The sequence below is a fragment of the Neofelis nebulosa genome, chromosome 6 (assembly GCF_028018385.1).
Source record: "Neofelis nebulosa isolate mNeoNeb1 chromosome 6, mNeoNeb1.pri, whole genome shotgun sequence".
NCBI classification, from domain to species: domain Eukaryota; kingdom Metazoa; phylum Chordata; class Mammalia; order Carnivora; family Felidae; genus Neofelis; species Neofelis nebulosa.
Window position 1 is genome coordinate 35,903,951 of NC_080787.1, and position 23,161 is coordinate 35,927,111.

Sequence of the window (23,161 nt, forward strand, 5' to 3'; positions counted from 1 at the left end):
CTCATCTCTCTGTGCCCACTTCGTGGATGCCCTGTTGGGCCCTGCATGGTGCAGGCTCAAACTGGCTTTGTGCCTCCCAGCGGATGGAAGGCTCACAGTAGGGACTGTCCTCAGGGCTGCTGAGTGTCCTCTGGGCTGGCCCTGAGGTGGGGAGATGCAGGGGTCTAGGACATGACTCCTGTCTTCAGGTCACTCAGCATGTTGGGTATGAGCTTCCTGATGGTAGAGGTGACACCCAGCACCTAATGGCTTCTCTGTAAGGTTTTGTTGAACCCATGGAGACCTCGGTTGTGCATGTGCCACCAACTGACCAGCTGTGTGTGTGTGTGACCGGAGGGGGTAGGGTGACGGTGGTGTTTAATTTCACTCCTTGAACCACACACGTGGTAAGAACAGAATTAGGTATTGGATATAAAATTTACAACAATTTACAACGTGTTCCGCACACGGGAAAACTAGTTTTTCTAACGTGGTTGTGGCTGGGGTGTCACCTGCTTTTAGATGAGGAGCGATGTGGTGGGAATGGGCAGGGAACTCTGCAGGAGTCTAAGCACAGCCTTGAAAATGGCAGGGCTTGGCAGGACTCTGACAGGGACAGGGATTCTGGTGTGCAAACGCCTGGAGGTGGGACGATGAGATCAGCGGGCTGGCGGAGGGTGGGAGTCAACCCTTCCCGGGACCTCAGGCGGAGACGGAGACGGAGACGCGCTCGGGAGAGGTCAGGGGTGGGGTGAAGCGACGCCGCCGCCACCTCCCTCTGGAGAGCTCGGCTCTCCTTACAGCGCCAGGTGCGCACGCGAAGCCGCGCACCTGTGATCGGTGTCCGGCTCCTTTAATCAACGCAGATTCCCCCCATGAGGAGAGTGCGGGGGTACGGCCCCCGGACGTGGGTGCCACCGGCTGGGGAGGGGTCCGGGGCCGCCGCGGGGGCAGCCGGGCAGCGCAAGGGAGGAAAGCGCGGACGCAGCGCACGTCACCCTCCCGCCCCCGCGCGCGCCTGCAGTCGGAGGCAGGCCCGGGCGAGGCGGCGCGGCCGGGTGACGGCCGCACGTGGGGCGGCGAGTTTCGCCGGGCGGTGGGGAAGGGGCGGGGCCTGGCGGCGGGGGCGGGGCGCCGGGAGCGCACTGCAGACGCCGGGTAGGCGGGTTCCGGGGGAGGGGCTGGAGGGGCGTTCGCGACCACCGTCTGGCCCGCGCCCCCGTCCGGTCTGCCTGCCCCCTGAGGCGCCCCCTCCATCAGAACTTACCTGTCGTGGGTCCCGGCCCTCGGGCCTCCTTCTGGCCTCAGGTCTACCTGCAGCCCATCTGATAAGGACTTTCCTGCTTAATCTGTTAATGGTTTCTCGAGGCACCCCTCCCGCCCCTCCCGACTGATAGCCTGTTCAGGGGTTGCCTCAGTCTTAATGAGTACACACAGAGGAATGGAGGCTTTCGCGGGGGCGCTTGGGGACATTGGAGACGCTAAACATTCTGCTGACAGCTGCTTTGCTTACAGGCTAGGCGGGGAGCTCCCCTATGCATCAGATGGGAAATAAAATGCTGAGTAGGGCAAGGTGCCATCCCTTAGTTGTTCCTGGGGAGGGGTCGGAATGTAGCCCAGCGTTCCCAGGCGATGTTGATTTTGCTACTCCGGACCCACACTTTGAGGACGGAGGGGGTGGAATGTGAGAGCCAGGAGGAACCTCTGAAAGTCCCATCTACTGACCTTGTTTTCTTGATACCTCCCGGGAACACCCCTGCCTCTTTAATCCTCCCACATGGCTTGCCTCTCTGCTCTGGTCCCTCCTACAGACCGTTCCTGCCCTCTCTCAGCTGCAGGTGGAGGATGTTTTCCTTCCCAACCTTGTTGAAGTTCTCCTCCTGGAGGCCATGCTCCCCTCCTGATCAATCCCTCCCTTTCCCTATGTGTTTTTAGCCTGCACTCCCGCACTCCATGGGGCACTGGGGAGGGGCTGAGTTGGAGATATCAGGGCTTCAGAAGCTGTGCCAGAGTGGGTGGGGACAGAAGGACATCCGCGTAATGACAGGGCAGATTTGTGCCAGGGGGATTAGGAAAAGCATGCCAGGCATCCGAATTTACATGTGTTTTTCCTGCACGTGTGGCCCAGACAAGGAGTCCCCAGGGGAGTCATGGTGGGGTCAGGGTGAGGGTGGACTTTCCTCAGACAGAATCTCTGAGGAGGGGACCACCCCAATGCCTTGAGCGCTGGACAAGATCGGGGCTGTTGGGGGCTACCCCAGCCTCTCCTCAGCCACACTGACTTCTACGACGCCCTATGGCTGTCCGGCACCCCCTGGTAGTGCCAGGCCCCCAGTCCTGGCCAGTGCTTCCTCCCCTCCCCCATCAAAACATATCCATCCTGTGTCCCCTTCCTTCAGGGCTTTGCTAAGAGGCAACCAGCTAATCTGATTCACTAATGTCTTACAGGAAATTCTATGAATTATTCAAGGCTCTGTACAGTTCCTGCCTCTTCTTTCACACCTCTGATTGGCCAAGCTCTGACCTGTTCCTTCCCTGAATTTGGACAAAATCCACAGTTGGTACCACCAGTTGGCACTCATACATATTCTTTATATCATTAACTCCTCTGAGTATGTGATTTGTCTTCCCAATGAGAGTTTAAACTCCCTGAGGCAGGGACCTTATCTTTTGCTTCTTGTATACTTTCCCTAGCAGCTAGTGAAACGAATTAATTCGCTCACTATATAGTCCATGTGTGCCTGCCCTGTGCCCGGCAGTGGTCTAGATTCTGGGGATACAGCAGGAAGCAAAACAGACACATCCCTGTCTTCATGGATCTTCCATTCCAAGTGAGGGGGGTTGTGACCAAAATAAATAAGTAAAATATAGAGCAGGCCAGGTGGTGAGAAGTACTATGGGAACAGTGAGGCAGGGAGGTGCATAACGGGTGTGAGAAACAGCAGTTTCCAGTTTTAAAAAGAATAGGGAGGGAGGGAGGAAGGGTGTTCAGGGGAATGGGTCATTTGAGCCGCCATCTGAAGGAGGTGAGGGAGGGAACCAGGAGGGTGTCATCTGGGGGCAGACAAAAGAGCCAGTGCCAAATCTCCTGGAAAGTTTGAGGAGCCTGGAGGAGGGCCGTGGGCTGGAGCAGAGTGGGCAAGGGGCAGGGGGAGGAGATGAGGTCAGAGAGGTGAGGGCTGGGTCATGTGGGTTTAGGCCCGTGTGAATTCTAGGCTTTTACTCCGAGATGGGTAGTTCCGGAGGATTCTGAGCAGAGGACTGCCCTGATTTGACTCACCTTCTCAAGTAAAGGTGTGTGTGCTGTGTGGGGAACAGGAATTAGGGGGTTAAGGGGGGACATCAGGAGATCAGTGAGGACGCAGTTCCACATCCAGATGACTGCGGGTGGTGGTTTGGGTCAGGTGGTGGTGGCAGTGATGAGAAGAGGTCATAGTCTGCACGTATCTTAAAGATAGAGCCCACAAGGTTTCCTCACAGATTGGGTGTAAGCGTGGGTGGAAGAGGAGCCAGAGATTGGTCCAAGGTTTTTGGCCCAACCAATCAGAAGGACGGAGTTGCCATCAACTGAGATGGGGAGGACTTTCAGAGGAGCATGTTCAGGTGGCAGACCAGGAGCTCAGTTTTGAACGTGCTGAGTGTGAGGTGCTATGGGCATCCAAGTGGAGGTGTTGGGTGGGCAGTTAGATCCGCGATCTGGAGTTTGGGGGCGAGGTGGATATGGGAGTCATTGGTGAGTGTCTAAGTGGTCTTTGGAGCCCACGAATGTGGCCGAGATGCCCAAGGGTGTGCGTGCAGATGGAAGAGGAAAGAGGGCCAAGCTCTGAGCCAGTCTGGGAGCTAGGGAGAGGGAAGAAGACCAAGGGGTCCTCACAGAGCAACCTGCCTTCTCCCCTCCCCATCATGGTGAGGTCCTGCACAGCATCCACTCTGACACTGAGCGGCCTGGCTTCAAAGCTCGGCCCTTCTGCTTGCTGGCTGCTATGTTCCTGGCCAGATTGTTTACCTCTCTGTGCTCTGGCTTCTCGGCCCACCAAATGGAAATAATAATAAAGCAGATTTAGAAAATTAAATAACATATGAAAACATTAGAAACAAAATCCTGCTTGCTTTTATTATTCTTATGGATCACACTGTGCAAAGTGCTGGTGATGCCAAAGGAAAAACTGGGGTCCTGTCCTCAAGGAACCCATAGTGTAGACACGGCAACCAGTTGCAGTAGGAAGAGGCATGGCAGCAGGAGAGACCGGGACCTGGTGCTGTGGGAACACGGGGGAAGGAGGCCCAGGGGGAGGGAGGGCGCTGGCCAAGGAAGGTTTCACAGAGTAGAGAGAGGGGCCGAGGGTGGAAGAATAAATGAGGTCTGCTAGGCCCGGGTCTTGGTGGGGAGCCAGGGAGGGCTGGGCATGAAGGGCATTGCAGGCTTCCAGGATCACCTATGTAGAGATGAGAGCTCCAGGGACCTTGGGATCAACTGGAGGTTTAGCATGGTTGGAGCAGAAGTTGTGAGGCCAGTTAGGGAGTGGGTGGAGTCAGTCCACAAAAGGCCTTGTTAGCCAACCTAAGGAGGGGAGGAGAAGGAGGTTTTGGAATCAACTCTGTGACTTCAGGCAAATTATTTTGCATTCAAACTCAGTTTCCTCCTCTGTAAAATGGAGTTAATGAATAGCCCCTTGTGGGGAAGTTGGTGAGAATTCAGAGGTAACAGTTGTGAAATGCTGAGATAAGATCTGGCTTCTGAAATGATGGATCATCATCATCACTTTATCCTAGAGGCTAGGATGGCATTGAATAATTTTAAATGTAGGAACAGGTAGGTGGATGGATGGATGGATGGATGGATGTATAAGTGGGTAGTTGGATGGATGGGTAGATGGATAGATGAGTGGGTGGGTAGATGGATGGATGGATGGATGGATGGATGGATGGATGGATGGATGGATGGATGAGTGGGTAGTTGGATGGATGGGTAGATGGATAGATGAGTGGGTGGGTGGATGGATGGATGGATGGATGGATGGATGGATGGATGGATAAGTGGGTAGTTGGATGGATGGGTAGATGGATAGATGAATGGGTGGGTAGATGGATGGATGAGTAAGTGGGTGGATGGATGTCCTCCAGAGATTCCGGATTAATCACAGCTGTGGCTTAAGAGATTTTAGGCCCCAGGATAGGCCAAAAGGGAGGGTATGGAATGGGGCCTGACTGAGGTTGAGAAGGTGCAAGGTTCATTGTCCTGTCTTTGAGACCAAAGGATGGTCCTCCTAGTTTGGTGTCTCATAAGCTTTTCCCATTTGTCCATCTGTCTCTAGTCTCTCTCTGTCTCTGTTTGTATCCTGCTTATTTTTCTGACTCTATCTTTTCTGCTGTGCTCTCTCTGTCTCTCCCTTCCTCCCTCTTTGAGTTTCTCTGACTTTGTGTCTCTGTTGGTCCTTTTCCCTTGCCTTCCTACACTGCCCAGTGTCCCTTAGGTCTGGGCAGCAGTGTCTCACTCAGGGCTTTCATAGGATTTATATCTGCAGTGTGCAACAGCCCAGACTGGAGACAGACCCCCCTACAAGACAGCTCTAGCCCCGTGAAGTGAGGGGTGGGGGGTGGGAGGGTCGGGGAGCTGGATGTGTCTCTGTGCTTCTTCTGGGGTCCCCCCATCCCCACCCCAAAAGACCTTGCCTTTTAACAGCAGTGCCAGGAAAGGGAAAGACTTGATGGTGGGGGGGGGGGGGCGGTTGACAGCGATGGAGAGGTTTTTTTGGAGGTCTCCCCAGTGCCCTGGAATCCCCTGCCCTGAGGGAGGCACGCCTGGGGAGATGGTCTCTTCTGTCCCGCTGATGGAGCTGCCTTGTCCCTCAGGTTGGTGGATGACCGCTGTGTGGTGGAGCCCGCGGCAGGGGACCTGGACAACCCCCCTAAGAAGTTCCGAGGTAAGACCTCCGCTCTCGCCGCCAGCCTCCCTCCCAGGCTGCTGAGTCTTGGCCCTGGGACAGAACTCACTCAACTCCATCCAGCCCCAACGGGCCGGGTTAGACCAGGAGCTGCCCTGCAGCCCTCCTACTACTCTCTGCGGAACCCCCATCAGGCTGTGCTGCTGCTACCTCGGCGCAGACAGCCTCTGCCTTCATTTCCGGGGGGCCACACCCCGCTTCTCAGGGACACACCCACATCTGGCTGGGAGCCGTTCTCCCCCGAACTCCCCACCGGCCACAAGGCCTTCTTTGTTTGCATGACTGGGCATTTTCTGAGGGAGCAGGGGAGGGGAAGAGAATTTCCCCGGGCTTTAGGAGGCCCAGGGTGAGAGCCCTTCTGGGTGCCGCAGTCTCCTTATCCGCGTGGTGAGGGGATTGGAGTCAGTGATCTCTGGGTCCCCGCTCCTGACCCTGGTGGTGTCCCCAGGCCCGGGCCTTGTGGAGGACTCCCACCCGAGGGGAGCTTGTGGAGCCCAGACCTCACTCTGCTGAGTGACCTTGGCAAGGGCCTTTGCTCTCGGGACCTCTGTGTCCTCCATGGTCAGTGGGCTCCTCAGGCCCGCCCCACAGGCCCAAGGGCGCTGAGAGAATGAAATGACACCCTGCTGTCACCGTGCCCAGCCAGGGTAAAGTGTTATTGTTGTGATTACCTGTGAGGCTGAGACCGACAATCAGACAGATCCTGGGTGTGGTGGGCAGGGTGGGAGCAGGTAGGAACACGCCGGGCTGCTGCCGCCTGGTCTGCCCACGTGGCTGCTCCTCTGGGGAGAGATTAGCTGGGATTGTGCTTGAGGGGGATGCTGGGAGGCGAGCGGGGTTTAAGATAATCCTGCGGCATCCTTGACCGTCTGTCTGCCCGGGCCTTGCCCATCCATTGAAGGGTGGAGGAGATAGAGGGGGGCCCTCCCAGCTGGAAGAAGGGCCCCACACCTGTTGTTCTGCTTCTGCTTGTACTGGGGGCCTCTGAGTGGGGGCTGAGTCTGGGGGTCTTAGGCCAGGACGTGCCCTGGTATGTGGGAACTGCCTCTGGCACTGGACATTCCTCACCACCGTAGACTCTGCCCGCTGCCTCTCTCACCTCATCCCCCACCCCTTGCCCCCCTCTCATTCCCTCCAGCCACACCGCCTCCTTGCTGTTCCTCATATTTATCAGCCAAGCATCCCCCCCCCCCCCCCCCCCCCCGGTACCTTTGTACTTGCTGTTCCTCTGCCTGGAAGGTTCTTACTCCGCATATTCACCTGGCTTGTGCTTCAGGTCTCATATCCTTGGTGGGGCATTCGTTGACCACCCAGTATCAAATAGCACCCCTCATCTCCCTTCCCTGCTTTCCTTTTCTCTACAGCGTGAATCTGACATGCCCCATGCATTCTAGTTATGTGTTTATCGTCTGTGGAGCTAGAATGTCAGCTCCGCCAGGGCAGGGATCTCTGGTTGTTTTGTTCTCTGTTCTGGCTGCAGCGTCTGCCACATAGTGCGTGCCTGGTACACATCTGAGGAATAAATGCAGGCATCAGCCCCTCCTCAGGCTTCCTTCCGCTCCTGCTGCCTCTCTCAGGCCTGGCTGCTCCCGTTGCTGTGACCCGTCCAAAGTCCTTAGGTTGAACCCAACCTCGAAAGCATTGAGCCTGGGCTTTGGGGGTTTCAGGGTGCTGGTGCGGGCCCCCTGCTTGGAGGCCCAGCTCTGACCATGCCTGCCCCTGGATCCTGAAGGTTGAGAGTGGGTAGTGATGGAGCCTGGGCCTTTCCTGGAGCCAGAAGTAGGAGAGCTTTGGAGCGGCTCATGGAGGGGCAGATTTCTACTCTAGCTGGGGGATTTAGGTAAATTCTTGGGAGGAAGTTAGTAAGGGTGAGGGTCCCCAGGGTGGGCTGTGCCAGGGCAGGGAGGGCACTGAAACAAAAAGGGAAGGTGTGCGCAGTCAGCTTTGTGGTGTGACAGGTGGTGGCAGGCAGGTGGGTGTGGCCGAGGAAGATTTGCTCTAGAGTTCCAGTGGACAGAGTCTGGGGCCAATTTTTGGCAACAAAAAAACTCCCTACTTTCTTTTCCTCTCCGTTTTCCCAAAGCCTGTGAGTGGGGCCCTCCCCAAGATCTGGGGGTTGCCCTGTGGTCCCTGTGGCCTCACTGCGCCCAGCCAGCTCAGAGAAGGGGAAGGGGGGACTCAGCCTCCAGCTTCTTCCGTGCCCTCCCTGCCCCAGGTCCTGGCCCGGGGTATGTTGATGAGGCAGGCAGAGGCCCCTCTGAACTCCCTGTGGCCCCATTTGAACCTGAGAAGAGCCAACCTTTGGGACAGAACCAGGTCTCTGTGCACCCCATAGCTGGCAGGTAGTTGGAAGTGTGAGAACTTGGACAAGAGACATGGCCTCCCACTACTTCAGTTTTGAGACTAACGCCCAGAGAAGAGGAAAGCATAGCTTGGCCTCAAACCTGGGAGTCCTAGTTCTCATTGTTCCACATCCCTCCTGTAAACACCCTGTAAGGCACTGGAAGGAGGTCCCCAGCAAGGATGTGGGGGCCATGGCAGGCATGTTAGAAGTTGGCTAGATGTCATCAGAGATGGCCGTTTCCTGAGGCCCCACAAGTGCAGTCACAGCATCCTGGGTGGGCCCAACCGTTGCTGGGAACTCTGGTTTCTCCCTCTCTCCCCCAAAAGCTTGGTTATCCTCACATGCTGACCCTGGAGGCCCCCAGGCCGGGCTGGCAAAGCCCAGTGAAGCTCCCGACCAGCCTCCACCAGTCCCTGATAGGCTTCTTGTTTGTGGTTTCAGCTCTAGCCATCTTCTGAGGCCATTCCAAGCCCTAACACGTTCTGGGAATTCTTTCCAGACTCTGCAGGGCCCTGGGAGGCCCAGGTTGCTGGTGCCCCAATGTGTAGGGCACCCCATGCCAGCCCACCCTCCCTGACCTTTGCTTTGCTGTAGGGGTCTTGGGGTTATGGCTGCTCTGAGTCTCACACTGCTGACTGGGCCTGGGGTCTGAGCAATTCTCTCCTGTGAGCCCTTTTTCTATCTCCATTTCCACTTGGGGGCACGGGGAGACCCGGTACAGGGCTTGGGGAGCTCTTGTCTCCCAGTCTACCTTAGGGAAGCTCAGAGCCCACATACCTAGCTATGGCAACCCCAGGAATGTATGTAGTGGCCACTTACCCACTTACCCACCCAGACTGGGGGGAGCCCATGCCGGGGAGAGGCTGATGAAGTGACCTCCCCGTGCTTATATGGCTGGGGGCCCCCCACCTCCCCCAAGGCTATGCCTCTGCTCTCCCTGTCCCACCTTCCAAGCCCAGTTTATTGTTATTTTTGTTATTATTAAGACATATTTCAACTCTACACAAAAGTCAAGAGAGCTCTGTCAGATCCTTCTTGCCACGTTTATTTCAGACTTTGTCATTTTTAAAGCATCTTATGCCTGTAGCTGAAGCCCTTTGGGTTTTTCCCCTGATCCCTTTCCCCTCCCTCTCTCTCCAGAGGCAAACACTCATCAGAAATTGGTGTGTACCGGGGCGCCTGGGTGGCGCCGTCGGTTGGGCGTCCGACTTCAGCCAGGTCACGATCTCGCGGTCTGTGAGTTCGAGCCCCGCGTCAGGCTCTGGGCTGATGGCTCGGAGCCTGGAGCCTGTTTCCGATTCTGTGTCTCCCTCTCTCTCTGCCCCTCCCCCCTTCATGCTCTGTCTCTCTCTGTCCCAAAAATAAATAAAAAACGTTGAAAAAAAAAAAAAAGAAATTGGTGTGTACCATTCAGGAGCCTGTTTTTATACTTTTGCTATTAATATGTAGGGCTGTATTCATGAACGATACAGGGTACGATTTCCCATCTTTATAACCCCGCGTATTAAAATCTTTCCGCACATTTTTAATTCAGCATGGTTTTTGAGGTTTCTCCATGTTGACACATTTGGCTTTAGTTCATCTGGTTAATTGCTATGTAATACTCCATCGGGTGAATAAACTGCAATCCACTTATCGGTTCTCCTATTGATGGACATTTAGCTCATTTCTGGCTTTTGGCAGCTGCCGGCCATGCTGCGGCGGGCACTGCCATACCGGTCTCCTGGGGCTCATGTGCAGCAGTGTCTTGGGTGTGTCCCGAGGTGGGGGACACCTGGTGCAAGGGAGCTCTTCTGAGCCTTCCTGCAGGGCTGTGCATGCTCACACACCACCCCCCCCACCCAGACTATGGGTGCGTCCCCCCCTGCTTCCACCCCCCCTCTCTCTGCACTTGGTTCTGTCCCACTAAATTTCTTCCAGCCTGCTGGGTGTGAAATGGCATCTCACTGCGGTTTTAATTTGCGTTCCTCTGACTACCAATGAGATGGAGCATCTTTTCATATGTTTATTGGCCACTTAAAATTTTGTTCTTATTCCCTCCCCCCCATTTTATAAAAGTAATGTGAATACAGGCTCCAGGTTCAAGATGAAGGCAACATTGCCCCCCACCTCACCCTCACTCACCTTCTGCCCCCTTTTCTGGGGGCAACGGTATAGAAAAACAGACTAGGAGGGGCGCCTGGGTGGCGCAGTCGGTTAAGCGTCCGACTTCAGCCAGGTCACGATCTCGCGGTCCATGAGTTCGAGCCCCGCGTCAGGCTCTGGGCTGATGGCTCGGAGCCTGGAGCCTGTTTCCGATTCTGTGTCTCCCTCTCTCTCTGCCCCTCCCCCGTTCATGCTCTGTCTCTCTCTGTCCCAAAAATAAATAAAAAACGTTGAAAAAAAAATTAAAAAAAAAAAAGAAAAACAGACTAGGAAATTTATTCATATATGAAAACATCAAAACATTGTACAAATAGGCATAGAGAGTCTGCTCCCGCCCGCCTTCTCCCCCTGCTTCGCTCCTCTACTGTGGTCCCTTCAGGGGACCACTTTCCTGAGCTCCTTATGCGTCCTCCAGGGTTCCTTTGTCAAATACAAACATATACACTCTTCGGATTTCCCCCCTTTTCTTACATAAAGGTAGCATTCTGTATACACTATTCTGTTTTTTTGTTTTTACTTTATAAATCTTACTATGGATCCTACTGGGGACCTTTTCATATTAGTATGTAGAAACCTTGAAATGTCTCTGTTTTTTTCTTCCACTTAGAAACTCATTTTTGGGTGCCTGGGTGACTCGGTTGAGTGTCTGAATTTTGATTTCGGCTCAGATCGTTCCTGATCCCAGGGCTGTGAGATCGAGCCCTGTGTCGGGCTCTGAGCTAGGTGTAGAGCCTGCTGAAGATTCTTTCTCATGCTCTCTCTGCCCCTCCCCCACTTGTGCTTGCGCGTGCACACGTGCCCCCCCCCCCACACTCTCAAAAGAAACAAACAAAACAAAAACCAACTCATTTTTGTTCTGTATCCTCCACAACTGTGTGAAAATAGTGTTTCTACTACTTACATATTTAAAAAAAAAATCTTTTTCAACGTTTATTTATTTATTTTTGAGAAAGAGACAGAGCATGAACGGGGGAGGGTCAGAGAGAGGCAGACACAGAATCTGAAACCAGCTCCAGGCTCTGAGCTGTCAGCACAGAGCCCGACGCGGGGCTCGAACTCACGGACTGTGAGATCATGACCTGAGCCGAAGTCAGCCGCTTAACCGACTGAGCCACCCAGGTGCCCCTACTTACATAGTTTTAAACGTTAAAAAAAGTATTTATTTTTACATCGTGGTAAAGATCCATAGCATAAAGTGCCCCATCTTTAGCCATTTTTAAGTGTACAGTTAAGTGTCATTAAGCACATTCTCACTGTTATACAGCCATCACCACCTTCCGGCCTCAGAACTCTTTTCTTCCCAGAACACTGAAAGTCTAACCTGTTAAATAATCACCACCACCAGCCGTTCTCCACCGCCACTGCCACCCCCCCCAACCCCCCCCACCCCCCCCACCCCCGCCACAGTGCTGCTTTCCAACTCTGTAAATTTGACTGTTCGAAGTACCCACATGAGCGGAATTACCCAGTATTTGTCCTTTTGTGACTGGCTTCTTTCACTTAGCATAATGGCCTCACGGTTTACGCACGTGTGGCGTGGAGCGTGTGTCCGAAGTTCTGACCTCTGTCTCTTACACCTGCAGAGCATTCCATTATGCGGCTCTGTTGGGAAGTATTTAACCAGTCCCCTCCGATGGACACTTGGGCTATCCCTAATCTCCAGCTTTCCCGCCAGTGCTGCAGCGAAGACCCCTGTCTCTTGTCATTTTGTGCAAACGCAGGTGTGCTGTTTGAAGGCTGGACCAGTGGCGAGGCTGCTGAGTCGGGGGCAGGGGCATCTGGGCTGCTAGTCTGCCAGCTGCCCCCCACTGGGTTGTACCATGTTATGCCTCCTCAGCCACTTCGGAAGGCAGTCCCTTTGAACTCTTCGATGTTTCCCCTGTCGCTCCCAGGTCTTTCAATGTTTTGCTTATTCTAGGAGAATTTAGCTCCCCTGGACCACTCGTCCACTTCCTCTGCCCTATCCTCCTGAGGGTAGCCTGTTGTGATTCTCCACTGTCACCTTCATAAACCTGATGATCATGGGTCCGCCTTCATTTCTCGGCCACCAGCAACCCCAGCGCTGCCCCCCGCCCCCTCCCTCCTCTGCCAGGCTCACTTTCAGTTTTACATCAAGGCTGAACGACCTTGCCTTCTCTTCTGTACACACCCATGGAGTCTTCCGTGTTTTGTTCGACAGGTTGAGTCTAAACGTTGACAAGAATTAAAAGCAGATGTTTACGTGATTTACACAAGGCTTAGATGTTATCGTGACTGTAGAACTTTATTCCCTGTGCTGTGTTCGCATCTCGAGTCGTCTGCACTGGTGCTTTTCAACCTGGTGGGAACAGGAGGACTATTTGGGGTTGGGGTGCCTTTACAAATGCATATCCCCAGGCCTCGCCCCAACCTGCTGAATGTACAGGGGACCTGGGAGTTTGTATTTAAAAAATTTTGTTTTAATGTTTACTATTTTGAGAGAGAGAGAGAGAGAGTATGGGCAGGGGAGGGGCAGAGAGAGGGAGAGAGAGAATCCAAGCAGGCTCCACACTGTCAGCGCAGAGTCTGACGCAGGGCTCGAACTCACAGACCGTGAGATCATGACCTGAGCCCAAACCCGGAGTCAGATGCCTAACTGACTGAGCCACCCAGGCGCCCCAAAGGAGTTTGTATTTTTTAAAGCTCCCCCAGTGGCAGTGGCTTTTGGAGTGTTACATACCTTAGTTTCAGGGAAGGTCACTTGACTTTGTTTACTAGGTGAACATCCTCTTGTCTGCAGCCTCACAGGCAGTGGTGCCCCCTCCGCTGCGAGCATGTGTCCCCCAGCACACGCAGCCCTTACTGTTGGAAACCTGCCCGGACCCAGACTTATCTCTTGGCCTTTGAGGCTGCAGCTCCCGTGTGAGCCCGGTCTCCCCGCTCCCATCCCACTCTTCCTCCTCACTGCCCTTCTGCCCTGTGGTTTGGTGAGAAGAAGGGTTCTGGCCTCTTCTGGGGTTCTGACAGGGCTGCCTCTGGGCAAGAAAGCACAGCATTGTAAAAGCATGGAGGTGCGCAGAGAGGTGAGCCACAAATATTTTAGAGGACTCAAGTCATTTATTCATTCAACAAGCATCTTCTGACGTGTATTACGGGCAAGGCTCTAAGGGACCATCTGTGTGAGAGAAAAAGGCACATTTGACAAGTTCTAGGTAGTCAGTTTCTAAGACAGAGATGAAAGAGTTGGGAGCAGGGAGGGATCAGTGCTGGCTTCCTCCCACTCCTGGGATGCTCCAGGGCAGTGTGCTTCATTCAGCCATGGGCTCTGACCCATTAGTGGGCTGTGAAGTCCCTTCAATGGGACTCAACCATCCTTTAAAGAATTGGATAGAATGCGTGGTAGTAAGAGTTGTTAATGTCTCATTAATTCTTCCTTCGGCCCTGCCTAAGCTCCTGTTCCCCAGTTAAATACTTAAGTGAGTTTTAAGTGTGGTTGTTGAAGCTTTTTTATTTCTAGAGATTCTGTCTGGTTCTTTCTCAGCCTGTGATGTTACTTTGTACAGTTTCCCCTTCTAAGGATCCCTTAGGCTTTTGTGGATTTAGGCAGGGTAGGTGTATCTGTTCTACGGATGCCTGCGTTTGAAGTCTCTTCAACGTCTGTTTCTACTGTCTGTTTTGTGGGTTGGTTCTCTCTCATGACATCTAGTTCCCAAGAGTTCCTGGTTGTTTTTCACTGTACACTGGATATTGCATTTGAAAAATTTGGTACGGAGTGCCTCGGTGGCTCAGTCGGTTGAGCATCCAACTTCGGCTCAGGTTTGAGCCCCATGTCGGGCTCTGTGCTGGCAGCTCAGAGCCTGGAGCTTGCTTTGGATTCTGTGTGTCCCTCTCTCTCTCTGCGCCTCCCCCATGTGCGCTCTGTTTCTCTCTCTCTTGAAAATAAATAAACGCTTAAAAAAATTGAAAGATTTGGTATGAGTCGTTGTGGACCAGGAGGAAGTTACCTTCCTCCAGAGAGGGTGTGCATATCCTGTTACTGGACTCCTGGGGCTCCACCCATCCAAGACCGCCTAAAGCCAGGCACGAATTTCGGGTTTCTTGCACCATCCAGGGGATTCCAACAGGGCTCTCATTGCTGGAAGGAGCTCTTTTCACCTGGGGTGTAGCCCTTTGGGGTCTTAGCTTCCTGAGTGGAGGGTCGCCTGTTAGACTCCCATCTTCCATGGGCCTGGGCTTAGATTTCAGTCCCTGTCACCTGATGGAGTCATCCAAATAAAAGCCCGTGTTTTCTGGAATCAACAAATATCCTCAGGGCGAAAGTAGCTTGGGTGTTTCTGTATCTCTCGAACTTCCCTTTGATCTTCTATCTTCTGTTCGAACTTTCCTTTGATCGGGCCCAATAATTCTTCACTGTTTTGTCAGTTCTTTAAGAAGTCTTAAAATAATATCCATTTGAAAAACCTGGTTGCTTTAGTTGTTTTCTGGTTGGGTTGGTCCAAAAAACATGATAACGATGGTTCTCAGCCCTGCCCTGTCACAGCCTGCCCCTATTACCGGGGACAGAAGTCCCCATGTGGTTTCACAAAGTGGTGATCCGAGAATGTATTCCGTAGGCGAGTCAGTTCAGAAAGGCTTGAGCCCCTCTGCTGTAGGGCGACCTGGGGCAGCATCTGTCTTTCCTTCTGTTCTCTGTTCTGGATTGGGAGTGGGAGGGGGTGGTGGGGAGACCAGGGAGCTCATGACCGCCAAGACCCGTGGGCTCCAGGCTCACTCAGACTCCGGGCCCTGGCCGGCCCCCTCCTGTCTCAGTTTGCCCGACCCCAAGTGTGACTGGCTGCTGTCACTTCACCGCCTCCTCCGGCACTCTCTTTTCATTCCCTCCACTTGAGCGCCCCATCCCTTTCCTCCCTTCTAGGCTATAGATTCAGGCCCCACCTCATCCACGTGAGGGACTCATTTCTAGATTCCTGTGTTCATCTGGCAGATATTCTCTGAGACCTGACCTGGTGCTGGAGACACGGGGAAGGACACGTGGCCCTGCCAGCCTGCAGATGAGCCTGTCAGATCCAGAACCCCCTTTAATATTATTAAGTGGAATTCAAAAATAATACAATCTATGCATGTCTATATTTATGTAACATAAAATGGGGGGTCCAGGGCCCGGATCTGACTGAGCTTGGAGCTGGGGGGAGGGAGCGAGGCCAGCCTAATGCCCTAAGTGTGATAAAAAAGAGACATAAAAGGAAAACAATTTATAATATAGTAATACATGTTTTAGAAGTCGATGTTGGGCACAACTAGAAGACCCAAGGAAGCAGTCAGAGCTTGCCTGTGAATCATGAAGACGGCAGCCACAAACGCAGGCATCTGGCACGGCCGTGAGCGTGATGCATTCTCTGAAACAGCAAAAAACTCCTGGTCAAGTTTGAGCAACACAAAGAACAACACAAATTCCCTCAGTTTCAAAACGAGTCGCATTCCTGAAAAATTCAGTGTTTGCTAAAAACTGTGCAACAAGTACTTTGTGTTTCTGTGGGCCACTCTGGGCTGAGTGCTGTCCTCAGCTGTCCACCTGCACACGTGCGGCAGGACACTCTCGGCAGGAGTCATGCCGGACGGTCTTTATGGTGCAGGTGTCCAGCGTCCCTGTCCTGCCCACTAAATGCCAGCTGTTACCTCTATCAGGACAACCACCCTCCCATTTTCCAAAACAATTCCTGGTATGCTCCACTTCTCTGACTTCTCTTGGGCACCAGTGGCCTCTAACAAGGCAGTGCGATCGATGTGGTAACCGGGGGACCTGGGGAGCCCTGGGAGCTCCAACCCAGCCTGACCAAGCAGGAGGACTTCTGGGAGGCGGTGACACATGAGCTTCTTCTGGAGGGCTAAGCAGATCCTTGTAAAGACATACTCTCTCCGACAAACTGAGCGCTTATTTCTAGAAGTGATGCCCCCTCATGCTGGTGGTGCCAAGGTGGGCTAGGCAGAGCAGGCCTTGGCGGCTCCATCTTCGAAGAGAATTGCCATTTTTTCCTTCCCTCTGTCTTTGACTCACTCGGTCTCTCTTCCTGATGGCACCAGGGGGCCTCTGCCTGCTCGTGGGCTAGATAGAAAATCCAGTTTTGCTTTTAGTTGCTGGGGGCTGGATGACCAGCTTTGACCAGAGCAGGCACCTAGCCTTCCTTTGGAGGGTAGATGAGAGGGCTTGAGGGGCTCTCCAGCACAGCCATCCCTGTCCTGGGCTCCAAGCGGCCGGAGAGGCCCAGTACTGTAGCGTGAGAAGGGTCTTAGGGACCATAAGCCCAGCGCCTTGTCCAGGGTGTTGTTCCCTCCTGTGACGGGGCACCCACTGCCTCACAGGACAGCCTGTGCTGTTGTCAGGTGGGTCCGTCCGCCTGGGCCAGCACGTCACCATGACCCAGAATCCCCGATCCCCTCCCACCACACTTTAGAATAGGATTTTTCAACTCATGCATCCTTTTGATAAATAGAAAAATCTGACGCCCTCTCTGGAGTGGGGGCTTATGAAAATCATAAGTGTTTCGTCTGCTTTCCAAAAGAAAAAGAGTAAAAATGAACCTGTTTCTGGAATTTTGATTGGGCAGGTCTTAGGTCAAGTTCCCTGGAAGCAGAGCCTATGACAGGAAGAATTATTGAAGGGGGGTCTCAGGGGAGACCTCACTGACTCAGGGCAAGGGAAGAGCCAAGCAAGGATGTGGTTTCAGGCCAAATAGAAGCGTCAGCCGGATCGTACAGGGAGCTGGGGAGTGACCAGCACTGCCGACAGTCATCTCCAGAGGCCAGACTATCCTGTGCCTGTGCCAGCTGCTCCTGGGGGTGGGGAGGGAGAGGGATGCAACTTCCCAGGCATCTGTGGGCAAGATGGCAGTGGGCCAGAGGAGGATGCAGGTATGAACTGTCAGCCACCAATGTCCACAAAAGCTGGCACAGACAGGGCATGGGGTGCGGGCCTGAGAGCCTCTGATAAATCTCCCGTGGGGAAGAGGGCCTGCGTCTGCCTCCCAGCTGGGATCCTGCTTTCACACCTGCCCCAACTTCTTCTGGGCCCTTCTTACCACTACCTCTCCATCCCAGTGGGGCAGGAGGGTGGGGAGAGTGGAGGTGGAATTTGGGGGGTGGGGCTGTAGGCTGAGCCCTCCATGAACGGATCTCCCTCCCTTGGCCTGCCCCACCACAGACTGCCTCTTCAAGGTGTGTCCCATGAACCGCTACTCGGCCCAGAAGCAGTACTGGAAGGCCAAACAGACGAAGCAGGACAAGGAGAAGATCGCTGACGTGGTGCTGCTCCAAAAGTTACAGGTGTGTATGCGCACAGGCATGCACCTGTGTATGTGCCTCAGGAATCCGGGTGCACACACGGGGGCCGCTGCCCATCAGAGCCAAGAGGGGCCCTGTGGCTGAGTGGGAAACCCCAGGATGCAAGAGATTGGTATGTGTGGGTGTGAATGAGGTAAGAGAGAGGAAGTAGAGTGCCTTCCCAGTGATCCACTTGTCTATATGACCCTTTGTGCCAGTTAGAAGAAGGTGCTCCTTCCTCCAGGCTGGCATAGCCCTGATGCCCTGGGCACATGGCTCAGTGAGTGAAAGGTGGACTGGATTTCAGCTTCCACCCAGCCCTTCAGCTGGATGCCATAGTGCAGTGAACAACCTGTACAACTGTACCTGGAGTTACCAGTAGCCCCTGGCGACAGTGCCTCCAGGGAACCTGATTTGAAAACCAGTCTTAACCTCCTTCCTCATTTTATAGAGCTGGGTCCTGGGACCATTAGAGGGGGCTGGGCAGTCCGTGCTTTCATCCTGTGAGTTTGTAGTAGGGCCTGAACGGCCCTCAGGTCTCTGACTCACCTTGGGTTTGTTGGACACAGGGACAGTGCACAGTGCAGAGGCCTGGTGGTTGCTCATGGACCTCTTGGGGGCAGTGGCTCAGTTGACATCCTAGCAGTCCCCTCCGGACAGACCTCAGGGCCCAGTCCCCATGAAAAAGAGAGTACGAGGCTTTGGCTGTGGTCGGCAGCTTGGCACTCTGTTTCTGAGACCCTCCCTCAGGTCTGGTGTCCCAGCCCCTGTCCTGTAGACCTTGCTTCCCTGTGTCCCCTTCCTTGAGGAGGTGGGTGTAAAATGGGGGAAGAGTGGGCTTCACCCCATAGCTATGAACTGGGCTGGAAAGAGGGGGCTGAGGGTGGGCTGCCTGAGGTCTGTTACAGATAACCCATCTTTCTTCCTGGGCTGGGGGCTGTCACAGGCTTCCTTGCTGCTGCGACACACGCAGAGGCTGAACTGGGGATCTGGCCTGGGTGTCGGGCATTTACATGTACACAGACACACACACACACACACACACGTGTAGTCACACTGTGGGTTTATGGGAAATCATGTGGTACACGGCCAGTTTCCCTAACAGCCACCCTTGCCCCAGCCTCCGTTGTGAGGCCTGGCTGAAGGGACTGAGGAGAAGAACCAGGTAGAAGGGCCAGTGCTTTCAGGGAGTGCCAGTCTGATGGAGGAGACAGAGCCCTGTCTAGGACCCTGTCTAGCCCTGTCTAGGACCCCCCAATCTGATGGAGGAGACAGTGCCTATCCTTAAGCAGCCTCCAGTCTAATGTGACAGAAGTGCCTAAAAACGTGTCCTTAATGGGAAGCCAGCCAAACCCTCAAGGCCCTTGGCGTTGGATCTGTCAGAGTTGGATCTGGGCCACCAGTGAAGACAGTGGCTAGGAGCACACACAGTTTTGGGAGGGAGGATCATAGAGGAGTGGGGTGGAGGGGGATGGGAAGGAGGCGGAGGAAGTAGCGCCAGGCGCGGCTGTCAGGTTTTTGGGCTGGGGGAGGGGTCCCGTGATGGGGGCATCAGGAGTCGGCTGAGTTGGGGGTAGTGAGGCACAGCTTAGGTTGTCTGCTGGCAGTGTCAGACGGCACAGGGAGTTCAAGGGCCTGCTGGCATGCCTCCTCCAGATGGGGGGAGGGGGCAGGGGATCGGGGTTCGGGTCCCTCGGCTGCAGGCTGTCTGACCTCAGGCTGCCCCTCTGCATTCTGAGTCTCAGTCCCTCATCACCTGCGGAGGGAATGGGCTAGATGGCCTCTGGGTGGGGGGGGGGGGGTCACTGGGTACAGTGCCAGAAGCTGTGTGTGTGTGTGCACACCTGTGCGTGGGGGGGGGGGTGTGGCCCTCCAGGAGCCGGCTTCCGAGCCTGCGTTCCACCTCTGCGTGTGTCTGTGCAGCACGCAGCCCAGATGGAGCAGAAGCAGAATGACACGGAGAACAAGAAGGTGCACGGGGACGTCGTGAAGTATGGCAGTGTCATCCAGGTGAGACCCACCTGCATCCCCCCCTGAAGAGGCTGGGCTGGCGTTGGGGAGAGGGGTGCCAGCTGACATGCCCTCTGGGGCGTGTCCCTGTGACTGCATATCTGCTTCTGGGTGTGCCTGTTTCTGTGTGGCCTGAGTAGCTGTGTCCGTGGGTGTGTTTCCAGCACAGTGGTCACCGGCCACTGGAGCCTTATGGTCTGAGTTCAAATCTTGGCTCTGTGACCGCGGGCAAGTTACTTAACTTCCCGGTGCCTTTGTTTCCCCATCTGCAAAATCAGGCCAATGATATTACTTCCCTTTTGGTAGTTGTAAGGTTACGGGAATGAATACATGGGAAGGATTCAGAAATGCTAGCTGTTTTTGTGTTCACCTAGGCTCCTGACAGTGTGTGTGTGTGTGTGTGTGTGTGTGTGTGTGTGCGCGCATGTGCGTGCGCGCGCGTGAGTGACTGCACGTGTCTCAATTCGTGTGTTTATGTCTGTGTATCTGACACTGTATGTGTGTCCAGCTGTGACCAAGGTCCAGTGGGCCGCCCAGAGTCCTCGTCCTCGATGGGCTGGCCCCCTGGGGCCCGGTGACCTCACTTGCACCCTGCCTGCCCCCCAGCTCCTGCACATGAAGAGCAACAAGTACTTGACAGTGAACAAGCGGCTGCCGGCCCTGCTGGAGAAGAATGCCATGCGGGTGACACTGGATGCAACAGGCAACGAGGGCTCCTGGCTCTTCATCCAGCCCTTCTGGAAGCTGCGGAGCAACGGGGACAATGTAAGGACAGGGCTCTGCTGGAGGGGCCTGGTGGGAGGTGCGGGCCACAGCACCAGAGGGGCTTCGACAGGGTCTTTGATGTGGGGACTGGATGAGGTCGTGACCGTTTCTCAGAGGGGCAGACTGAGACCAGTGAGAGGCCTGGAGGCCTGGCCCTTCCCACCTTCACCCTGTTCCGCCTGTCCCCATAGGTGGTGGTGGGGGACAAGGTGATCCTGAATCCTGTCAACGCCGGGCAGCCTCTGCATGCCAGCAATTATGAGCTTAGTGACAACGCTGGCTGCAAGGAGGTGAGTGAGGTGGTGGGGCCAGCCCACAGTGGAAGGGCGTCTGAACATCCTTGAGGGCACAGAAGGGCCCCTCCCCACCATGGTCTTTTCCTCCAGTCCCACCCGGCCAGCTGGGCGAGCTGGGTCTCTCTACGTCTGCTCCATTCTTCGCCCCACAGGCTGGCAGCCCCAGGGCAGCTGGCTGGGGCCTGGGGGCCCTGGCTTCGAGAAGATACCTCCTCTCTGTGCTCTGATGGGAGCTGGGCTGGTCCTCCCCCCACCCCCTCACTGGGCCTTTCATGCCCCACTCTCCAACCACTGGCGGTCCGCCTGGCATCAGGGTTCTCTCTGCCTTTCCCCAGGTCAACTCTGTGAACTGCAACACCAGCTGGAAGATCAACCTGTTCATGCAGTTCCGAGACCACCTGGAGGAGGTGTTGAAAGGGGTAAGGACTGGGAGCCCACTGCCCACTGCCACCTGCCTGCCGGCTGCCCAGACCGGCCCTGAAGGTCCCCCTTTCTGCTTTCCCTCACCTACCCTTACCCAGCCCTGCTCTCTGTCAGGCCCTCCCCTCCGTCCCCCACCTCCCCCCACCGCCACGAACCGGACCACCCCATCTTTTGTTTCTAGCCTCCCAGCCTCAGTCTCCATCTTTTCTGGATCCTGGCAAGCCTCGATTTTTCCTCTTGCTAAGAGTGTGTCAGTGGATAGGGGTCCCCATTCCCTCACCTTGGAGAGCCAGATCCTTTGAGCACTCTGTTTCCTCCCCCACGCCTGCTCCATGGATCCAAGCCAGGTGCCCTGCACTTTGCCCTATGCCCTCTTGGGCAAGGGCCTGAGGCTGCTGAGTCAGGGCCTGTGCCCCGATTCTAGACAGGCTTGGAGGGCACACAGTACTGCTGGGAAACACTGCGGCAATGACTTAGGGAAGGACCAGAGCAAGGGGGAAAGAGGGCTGGAGACACCATTAGACAAGCCCTGAAAACCAGGCATCCAGAGGTTCAAGTGGGGCTTCAGGGGATGGAACCAGCCTACTGGGGTGTGGGTTGTATGTGGAGGGGCAGTTGGGAGGGGCAGATATGGGGGTAGCAAAGAGGGTGGGGCTCCTCAGCTAGGGGAGTTGGCAGGCATCTGACCATGATATCTGTTAAAGGGACAGGGGATAGGCCCGAGAGCAGCCCCCTAAGGAGGCTGCCCTGTGTTCCCTGAATCTTCCCCTGCATAGAAGCCTGCAGTGGCTCCCTTGACCCTCCGTTCCCAGCCAGGCTGCTCCATCAGACTTTCCTGCCCCCCTCAGGCTGCCTCAGCCTATCACTCTCCCTCTCCCGTCTCCCAGGCTCTTTCCAGTTCACCCACGCTCTGTTCAAATGCCTTTCTGTCTCCCTGAAGCCTGCGCGTCATCCACATATCAGTCAAGCCTCAGCCTGTGTGCCACCTCCTCCCAGAAGCCTTCTCCGATTATACATTCCAGCCCCCAATCTGTGTGACACTGAGAAAATGAAGCACCATCATCAGGTCGAACCCCGTGGTGCTGCCTGGACTGGTTTCGGTGAATCTGTCATGGCTTTGATGTTAGTGCCAGGCAACCTGGAAGTGAGATCTGAGTGTGCAAAGTCCACCCCTTTTTTTTGTTCTCAACCCTGCGCCTCGTGGATACAAGGGTCACAAGGTTCCGCCAAAGCAACTCACATAATCTGTGTCTAGTTACTCACGCGTGTGTTCACTCCACAGGTGTTAGCTGAGAACTTTGTGTCCAGCGCAGTGGTAGGGAAGCCAGATAAATGCTGTTAGTGGTCGCAACTGGTGGTTGGAGTAATAGATATAATATTACTAGACGGTAATAGACGACCCGCTGATTGTAGGTTCGCTGCCGGAGGAAGTGAGGTGGAAAGATAAGGGCTCTGGAGCTGCAGCACGGATTCATGTCCCATTTGTCACTAGCTCTGTGACCCTCGGCAGGACACTTACCTTCTCCGTGCCTGAGCCTCTCCACCTGTAGGGTGGGGATAGCGATGTATGTACCCAGGGAGTCAGTGTGAGGAGGAGGTGAGAAAGTCCACGTGAGGTGGGCACGCAGAGGCTGGCACGTGCTAAGCGCGCAGCATGACTCCATTATACAAATTATAATCCTCGTAATCTCTGCAAGGAGGTCATAGTAGTCCCGTTGTACACGAGAGGAAACTGAGGCTTGGAGATGTTAGGGAACTTATCCAAGGTCGCACAGCTTGTGAAGCAGAGCCAGGACCCAAAGTTGGTGTCTGTGTCCAAAGCTTCGGGGATGAATAAGCCAGCTGTTCTAGTCCTGTGGGAGCAGAAGAAATGGGCAAGAACTACCCATGTTCGGGCAGAAAGGGCCCTAGGGAGGTACAGCCATGGGCCTAGAAGGGCCCCAGAAGGTGACATCCCTCCTGCCTTCATTGAGGGGGTG

The 23,161-nt window shown here is 54.8% G+C and overlaps 1 protein-coding gene across 3 annotated transcripts in view; it reads left to right on the plus strand.

The window, feature by feature from the left end:
* Nucleotides 1-23,161, plus strand: part of ITPR3 (inositol 1,4,5-trisphosphate receptor type 3) — a 67,691-nt gene that overhangs the window by 10,027 nt on the left and 34,503 nt on the right. For all 3 annotated transcript variants that reach the window (XM_058733601.1, XM_058733599.1, XM_058733600.1), the window contains exons 2-7: nt 5,833-5,903; nt 17,570-17,691; nt 19,612-19,698; nt 20,305-20,463; nt 20,655-20,753; nt 21,095-21,178. In XM_058733601.1, coding sequence (XP_058589584.1) covers nt 5,833-5,903; nt 17,570-17,691; nt 19,612-19,698; nt 20,305-20,463; nt 20,655-20,753; nt 21,095-21,178 — 622 coding nt within the window. The remainder of the gene's footprint in view (nt 1-5,832; nt 5,904-17,569; nt 17,692-19,611; nt 19,699-20,304; nt 20,464-20,654; nt 20,754-21,094; nt 21,179-23,161) is intronic.